Here is a 9,180-nt window from a genome sequence, read left to right as displayed (position 1 = left end):
TCCACTGCCTTCCTCCGTGTGACCAGTCTTCAATCAGGGAGCAAGAGGGGAACAGCCCTCACCCGCAGCCAGCCAATCCAGACACCAACTTTGTGGTGTCACAAGGGATCTGAGGCAGAAAGTTCTATCTAGAGCTGAAGAGACAGGCAGACGCCTAATTTAAGGTACCAACAAAGAAGGGAAGAACACAGCAAATTGAGTAGGAGGCATATAAAAAAGAAGGGAATGTGGCCAGGCACAGTGGCTCATGCCTGTAATCCCAGCACTTTGGAAGGCCAAGGCAGGAGGATTGCTTGAGCCCAGGAGTTCAAGATCAGCCTGGGCAATATAGCGAGACCCCACCTCTACGAAAAATAAATTAGCCAGGTGGGGTGGTGTGTGCCTGTCGTCCCAGTTACTCAGAAGGCCAAGGCTTGAGCCCAGGAATTTAAGGTTGCAGTAAACTATGATTGCACCACTGCACTCTAGCCCAACAGCAAAGTGAGACCTGTCCTCCCATAAAAAGAAAAAAAGAAAAGAAAAGGGAGTGAAGACAAACTCCCCCAGCCTCATAGGGTAAGGCATCATGCCAAGAATCACCAGGCCCCATGACCTGCCCCAATGCACATGACCTGCCCCAGTGCAGTAGCCCGTTGTTAGTTACACCATGACCTGCCCCAGGCCCTGCTTTAAAAGCCTATGATCTCCCCTAGGCGGGGAGATAGATTTCAGGCAGCTTCTCTTGTTCTCCTTGTGCAATTATTAAAAATTCCTTTCCCCTGGCATTTATTGAAACCTTAAAATCTGTACCCCCGTAATATGCCGAAATAAATAAAAATAAATAGTAAAAGACAGTGCTCAGAAAAAAAAAAAAAAAGAGAACAACAACAAAAAAATTCCTTTCCCCTTCACTTAGAGAAGAGTGGGGGTTGGGCGAGGAGTCAGCCAGGGCCCCCAGCCCAAATCACTTGGTGATGGCCTGTATCACTGACTATGAGGGCCCAGTCTTCCAAAGTCTTGTTTCCTAGTCCCTTGAAGAAGGAGGAAGAGAGTCTCTGGATGATCAAGTTGATCTTGGTAAAAAAGATGCTAATAACACTGAACGTGTATTGAGCACCTACCATGTGCCAGGGACTTCACACATACAACCTGAATATAACTAAGGCCTCATGCTGCCCACTCTGCCTGGTGACTGGACCAACCCAGAGACAGCAGTATTGCATCATACTGTCATTAAGAGCTATTTGAATGTTCACTTAGTTTCTCAAACAAATGCCAAGGAGGACACGTTCTTGATGCCCAGTAAAGCTCCCGAAGCCCTCTTTAGACATTTCTCGTTCTCAGGTTCTTCTGTTACATATGCAGCAGCTTCAGAAAAGCTTTGCCCTTGCTCTCTGCTCCCCTCAGACCTCCTGAAGCCCAGCCCCGTCTCTCTCCCCACTCAGCACCCTCGCCCCCCATTGCTCTTCTAGGCTACTTTCTCCCCCATTGCTCCCCTAGAAAACATGCTCTGCCTGTTATTCTAGAAGCTTTTTTTCTCAATTCCCAAGAAGTGGGACCCAGGGATCTTGGTGAGCAAAATCTTTCACCTTGTCATATAAGTACCACCTCTTTTAATACTCAACAACCACTAAGTGGCAGAGCTGGCAGGACCCAACAGGTCACTGGATGCCACAGCAGATGCTCAGCAAGGTGACTGTCATATAATAAGTGCCCAATTATGTTAGCTCCTCTCCCTTCTTTTGGCCATGCCATGTCTGCTCAAGAATCTTCAAGGGCTCCCTATTGCCTAGAGCAGGGGTCAGCAAACTATGGCCTGCAGGTCAAATCTGGCCTGCCACCTGTTTTGTAAGTAAAGTTTTGTTGGAACACAGCCACAGCTATTCGTTTACATCTTTTCCACAGCTGCTTTCGTGGGCAGCTGTAACAGAGACAACATGGCCTGCAAAACCTAAAGTATTTACTATCCGGCCCCTTACAGAAAGAGTCTGCTGACCCCTCACCTACAGAATAAAGGGCAACAGAGACAGCACCTTACCCTCCTGTGACTGCCAAGGAGCAAGTGCTGATAAGTAAATTTCAAATGAATTAACAAGAAGTTCACGTCATCAACTTGGAGCCACAGCCCCAAATGCAAAAAGATCCCTAAATACAGTCAGATACCCCAACTTACCTGGCTCCAGCAGAGTGACCCCTTGTCCTTGTAGGTCACAGACAGCCCTTCCAGGACTGCAGCAGCCATCCCTGACTCCTTGGCTTTGAGGCTATCAGCGAATCAAGGTCCCAAAGTCCACTGCCTCTTTACCCTTTAACATCCACACCCGTGTCTGAGAGAAAAATGTCATACACCTCCTTTCTGGGTGCGCAACATGAAAACAGTTTTCTTTTAAATTCAACAAGCAGAATTATAATGTTGAATATGCTTTTCAAACTGTACTCACCCTTCATTCATGAAAATCATCGATCTTGGCCAACTTGCTCATTTCACCATTGGGGAAACTGAGGTACAGGTCAAGGATTTGAAGTGCTCAAGTGAGTCCAGTGAAAGAGAAGCAGAGCCAGGCTCGCCAGAGTTCCCGGGTTCCCAGCTCAGCACTCAGGAATTCCTCAGAGCCCGCTCTTCACCCAGGGTGGGGGAGGTGAGGCCCAGGCTCCCGACCTGCAGCCATGGCCTCTACCAGGCCCCTCAACGCTCTCATGCTAACCAGCGGGGTTTCCTAAGGGAGTGGGGGGACCTGGGGCTTGGTCTGTGGTGTGAAAGCTGTTTGGAGACAAGAACCCTGAGTTCTAGGCCCAGGCCAGGGACAGGCGGCCCCAGATTAAAGACCCACCCCATCCCAAAGGGACAGAGGTAACCTCTTTAGCTGTCACCTTCTTGCATCTGTGTGTCTGGCCTGCCCCCTGTGTCACAGCTCCTGTCATGCTGACCCATCTGCCTCTCTCTGGCTCCTTGTATCACCACCCCCACCCTCACCTATCACACATACTCTCACTCCACTCTCTGGCCAGGCACTGCCAGTCTGACAGAGGCCCAGCCCACAGCCTGCAGGCCCAACACAGCCCATGTATGTGTTGTGTCTGTCTGACACTATTTTAAAACAATTTCAATTAGTTGCTCATGTTTAAAAACCAATAGGAATAATCTAAAATATTGCATTTTGTGGCCAGGCGCAGTGGCTCACGCCTGTAATCCTAACACTCTGAGAGGCCGAGGCGGGCGGATTGCTTGAGGTCAGGAGTTCGAAACCAGCCTGAGCAAGAGCGAGACCCCATCTCTACTATAAATAGAAAGAAATTAATTGGCCAACTAATATATATAGAAAAAATTAGCTGGGCATGGTGGCACATGCCTGTAGTCCCAGCTATTCGGGAGGCTGAGGCAGGAGGATTGCTTGAGCCCAGAGTTTGAGGTTGCTGTGAGCTAGGCTGATGCCACGGCACTCACTCTAGCCTGGGCAACAAAGCGAGACTCTGTCTCAAAAAAAAAAAAAAAAATATATATATATATATATATATATACATATATATGTGTATATATATATAATATATATATGTATATATATATATTACATTTCTTGATTCTCTTGAAAAATCTACAGACGGGCAATACAGGGCCTGCTTCATTTTCTGGCATGACATCAGATGACAGGGGCAAAGAGTGGTTAGTTGCTCCATCTGGATGGAGAATGTACACAGCAGGTCCCCAGCACTGCCGCCCCAGCCCTGCCATTCTGCTCCTTTAGATGACCTGTCTGGCCTCAGAAGGCATTTGTGTTCGCAACTGTAGCCTTGACCACTTTGATCTGGCCACCACCTGCTCCCTCACTCTACCCCACCTCCCACCCAGCTCACCAGATGACACCCTCCCACCCTGAGGCCGTCCCCAGCTATTAACCCATCCACACCTGGACTCCTGACCATCTAATCACTCAATCAGGCACCCAAAGGGAGGCTGTGCCCCAGTTGCTGTCCCCAAACACCCCTCTGGACCCATAGCTCAGCCCTCCAGGCCCTCTTCCTCCAAGTCCCACAGCTGCCATGGTGGTCACTTAGCAGACATGGTGGCCAGTCCAACACCTTTTATTGATTCTAAACAAGGACTCCCGCACTCTTATACTGAGGCAGGAGCTCCTGGATTTTGTACCTGGGTGCCCTGATGCCCTGGACAATCCTCAGTGGAGGGAGGTATTTCCGGGGTGCCATAAAAACAGGATGATGAGGTTGAGTCTTCTTGTTGATGCTACACAAATCCAGGACCAGGCACTTGGGGTCGTAGATCCCTTTCTTCTTGGGCCGGATTGGGCTAAACAGTGGACTCCGGCAAGGCTCCACTAGCAGCCGCAACAGGTCCTTCTGAAACATATTCCAGCTGTTCTCCTTGAGGAACTTCTGGCATATTTCTTCATCACTGGAGGGCAGGCACAGAAGCTGAGGTTCTCGTGCCAGCCCCTCCCTGCCCGTGCCCCCCAAGTCTTGCCTCCTGCCCCTCTTTCCAATCCCTATGCACATGGGGTGTCATCCCACCTCTCTGTCTTTCCCAGGTTCTCCCTCTGCCTCCATTCCCTCCCCACAACTCATTCCCTTAGATCTGCGCTGTCCCATGCAGCAGCCACGAGCCACATGTGCCTACCGAGTAGCTGAAGTGTGGCCAGTCCAAATAGAAATGAGCTGCGAGTGTAAAATACACACCAGATTTCAAAGACTTAGGACAAAAGAATATAAAATATCTCCTTAATAATTTTATATTGATAACATGTTGAAATGATAATACTTTAGACATATTGACTTCAATAAAACAAATTATTAAAATTAATTTCACTTGATTCTTCTTACTTCTTAGAATGTAACTATTGAAAAATTTGAATTCCATATGTGATCATTAACCATCAGGGAAATGTAAATCAGAACCACAATGAGATACTACTTGCACCCACTAGAACAGCTACAGTCAAAAAGATTAATAATAATAAATATTGATGAGGATGTGGGGATACTGAAACAAAAGTTCCAATACATTGCTGGGGGGAATGTAAACTGGAGCAACCGCCATGGAAAGCATACTGGCAGGTTCTCAAAAGTTAAACATACAGTCACCATATGGCCCTGCAATTCCATTCCTAGGTATACCTAAGAGAAATGCAAATGTCTATACTTGTACAGGAATATTCACAGCAGCATTATTCATAATAGCCTAAAAGTGGAAATAATCCAATTATCCATCAACTGACAAATGGATAAATAAAGTGTGGTTTATACATATTATGTGACTCCATTTATGTGAAATATCCAGGACAGGCGAATCTACAGAGACAGGAAGTAGATTGGTGGCCGCCTCGGACTGCTCATGGTGCTCAGGGTCGATGCTGCCCCCTTCACTCATGGCACGTGACGGTGGGAATGTGGGGGTAGGCTGGGGTGGGCTCAGCACCCATTGGCCTCTTTCCTTCTGAGACCACAGCAAGGCAAGGGTGTGTTAAACTTCAATGGACTTGCCTGTACTCTCTTACCTAAGGAAGTAAGCCTAATAAATTACTAACAAATCAGAATGTTCTTCTGGCTAGGTTATGTTGACAAGGACAAAGTTGACTTTGATCCATAGAGACTGCCTTAAGAAAACACCCAGAGGTCAGCAGAGGCCACATGCTGGCCCTGTTAGTCTCAGCAATATGACAATGCCAGCCTCTGCCTGCTCACGAAAGCTAACTGTGAGCATCTCTTCTCAACTCCATGTTTAGCAACACAAGGTCAACAGTTTGAAATTGGCCTTGGTAGCAGTATTTACACCCCAGAAATCAGCAAACACAGCCGGGCACAATGGCTCACGCCTGTAATCCTGGCACTCTGGGAGGCTGAGGCGGGCGGATTGCTCGTGGTCAGGAGTTCGAAACCAGCCTTAGCAAGAGCGAGACCCCGTCTCTACTATAAATAGAAAGAAATTAATTGGCCAACTAATATATAGAGAAAAAAATGAGCTGAGCATGGTGGCGCATGCCTGTAGTCCCAGCTACTCGGGAGGCTGAGGCAGGAGGATTGGTTGAGCCCAGGAGTTTGAGGTTGCTGTGAGCTAGGCTGACACCATGGCATTCATTCTAGCCTGTGCAACAAAGTGAGACTCTGTCTCAAAAAAAAAAAAAAAAGAAAGAAAGAAAAGAAAAGAAAAGAAAAGAAGAGAAGAGAAGAGAAGAGAAGAGAAGAGAAGAAAAGAAAAGAAAAGAAAAGAAAAGAAAAGAAAAGAAAAGAAAAGAAAAGAAAAGAAAAGAAAAGAAAAGAAAGGAAATCAGCAAACACTACAAAGCAGGGTCCTCCCACCTCCTGGAGAGCAGGTTGTCAAAACATCTACCAGCACTAGATAGTCCTCCACTTTAAAAGTTCCATTAACTTCCAATTTCTCACATAGTAAATAACAACAATAGCAAACTCTGACTTAGAACTTAACATGTGTCAAGTACTTTACATTGTTTAACTCATTTGTTTTCACAACCACCCAATTTCACAAACATGGAAACTAGGGCCAAAGAGGCTAAGGGACTCACCAAAACCTTCAAGGGGGCAAGCATGTGATTACTGATTCTTAAGGGATATATATTTTTTGACCCAGAGTCCAAGTTAAGACAGACAAGCTTCCACATGTCACCTTCTCATGCTGCGGGGGTGGGGGTGGGGGTTCCTCAGTTCCTATCCCCTCCCTTACTTGAGCTGAAAGCATCTGTCCTTGCAGGCTATAAAAATTCATGCCATGATGCCCTTAAGCCCTCCAAGGCCATCCCAGCTTTAGCTCACCCTATTTGCTTGGTTTTGGGATCGTCTTCATTTTGGCCCTTGGGGCTTCCCTGACTTTCTCACGGATGCAGCTATTTATGCTCTCTGGCATGGTGTGCCCTGGAGGGGTGATTTTCAGGCTGTCCCAGCCCATGGTATTCAGGAGACAGGTACTTCTGCCACTGGTTCTGAGATCTTCAGGACCTCAGAGTCCTCAATTAAAACAAGTCCTCAATTAAAACAAGTCCTCAATTAAAACAAGTCCTCAATTAAACAAGTGATTTGAGCTAGATAATGGATATGCTTTCTGTCTGCTTTAGCAGAGTTCAACAATTAACAAATAAGACAGAATCCTGGCCAGGCGCGGTGGCTCACTCCTGTAATCCTAGCACTCTGGGAGGCCGAGGTGGGTGGATTGCTTGAGGTCAGGAGTTCGAAACCAGCCTGAGCAAGAGCGAGACCCCATCTCTACTATAAATAGAAAGAAATTAATTGGCCAACTAATATATATAGAAAAAATGAGCTGGGCATGGTGGCACATGCCTGTAGTCCCAGCTACTCGGGAGGCTGAGGGAGGAGGATTGCTCGAGCCCAGGAGTTTGAGGTTGCTGTGAGCTAGGCTGACGCCACGGCACTCACTCTAGCCTGGGCAACAAAGTGAGACTCTGTTTCAAAAAAAATTAAAAAGACAGAATCCTGTCTGTCAGCATTACAGACGAGTGTGGCAAAGTGCTGACTGGGCCGTGCAGATGCTGTGTGTTCCATCTGGTCCCCTCGAGTGTGAGTAAGCCTTTCCTGAATTCCAAGTCAACAGAAATGCTCTGATACCTGCCACGTGGCAGGCATTATGTGTGCAGCAAAGGCTCCTTAAACTCTTTTTGAGTACATAGGTCTAAAACCCATTTTCTACATCGGTAGGACAGAGGAATCAGACATATGTGGCATCTTTGAACTGGAAGGAACCACCAGTATTTCTTGACTGTTTTTCTCACAAAAATGCTCCAATTTTGGCCATATCTACATATCACTTGTTCTTTAACAGATTAGCTGCCATAAGAGTTGTATTTAACTCACTTTTAGTTTTGAGCCCGGAGCACACATAAAATCTTATTTATTGATGTTCTTTTTTTTTTTTTTTTTATCCGCGCGCAACTCTTGATGTTCTTATTGTTGCAATTAATATTGACAATTTAATCCTAAAAACATGGATTAAATGAATAGAAGTCAATAAATTTCATTTTTATATTTATGTTTATCTTTAAATTACACTTGAAGTTTTTATTCTATTTTTGTAATAAAATACTATGCCCCAAGGAAATGTTTCTGGTTTTTTGTGTGTGGCAGTCAATGTGTTAAATTTACTAATGATTTTTCTTAAATCCACTTAGTTTCTTTTACTTAAATATTTACTCTAGCTTTGTCCTAAGCAACAAAATCTGTCAAATAATGGGGATAGTAAGCTAGTCATGTTGTTTTTCTAATTCACACTAGAATAAATACATAACTGTTAAAACCAAAAAAAAATTTTTTTTGCAACAGAGTCTCACTCTGTTGCCCCAGCTAGAGTGCCATGGCATCAGCCAGGCTCACAGCAACCTCAAACTTCTGGGCTCAAGTGATCCTCCTGCCTCAGCCTCCCAAGTAGCTGGGACTACAGGTGTGTGCCACTGTGCCTGGCCTGTCTTACCTTTTTAAAGATCTGTTTTATATGTTTATAATATATATCAGTGCAGTAATACTGTATGTGGATATAATAATTAAAAATAAATTAATTAACACATGTTATTGGCCAGGTGCAGTGGCTCATGCCTGTAATCCTAGCACTCTGGGAGGCCAGGGTAGGAGGATCACTTGAGGTCAAACGAGACCAGCCTCAGCAAAAGCGAGATGCCATCTCTAATAAAAATAGAAAGAAATTAGCTGGACAACTAAAAATAGAAAAAAAAAATTGGCTGGGCGTGGTGGTGAGTGCCTATAGTCTCAGCAACTCGGGAGGCTGAGGCAGAAGGATTGCTTGAGCCAGGAGTCTGAGGTTGCTGTGAGCTAGGCTGATGCCATGGCACTCTAGCCTGGGCAACAGAGCAAGACTCTGTCTCAAAAAAAAAACAAAAAAAAAAAAACCACATGTCATTTATATTACATATGTACACCAGGAAGTACATACTCAAACACTTTTTAGTAATAGTGGTATGAGATGAAAACAGTTTTGAGACCACTGGTCTGGGTAATAAATAAATGTTTACATTTAAAAAAATTATTTTCTCCATCATAAAAGCATTAACTTTCTCTCTGGAAAATTTGGGAACTATGAAGAAGTACAAAGAAACATTTTTTATCTAATCTTTCAAGACAGATATTTTTGAGAATTATAAAAGTAGTATGTCATTCACTACTGAAAATTTGGGGAACAGGGAAAAGAAAAAAAAAATAAACCCACGTGGA

General features: G+C 45.1%; 1 protein-coding gene across 3 annotated transcripts in view; it reads right to left on the bottom strand.

Moving 5' to 3' along the window:
- Positions 1–4,041: 4,041 nt before the first annotated feature.
- CNBD2 (cyclic nucleotide binding domain containing 2) overlaps positions 4,042–9,180 on the bottom strand; it is a 57,282-nt gene continuing 52,143 nt past the window's right edge. For all 3 annotated transcript variants that reach the window (XM_012755222.3, XM_076011075.1, XM_012755226.3), the window contains one exon: positions 4,042–4,387. In XM_012755222.3, coding sequence (XP_012610676.1) covers positions 4,069–4,387 — 319 coding nt within the window. In that variant the 3' untranslated portion in view covers positions 4,042–4,068. The remainder of the gene's footprint in view (positions 4,388–9,180) is intronic.

Source organism: Microcebus murinus, chromosome 16, assembly GCF_040939455.1.
Source record: "Microcebus murinus isolate Inina chromosome 16, M.murinus_Inina_mat1.0, whole genome shotgun sequence".
NCBI lineage: Eukaryota > Metazoa > Chordata > Mammalia > Primates > Cheirogaleidae > Microcebus > Microcebus murinus.
Note: the sequence above shows the minus strand (reverse complement) of the source record. Positions and strands in the feature narration are given on the sequence as shown.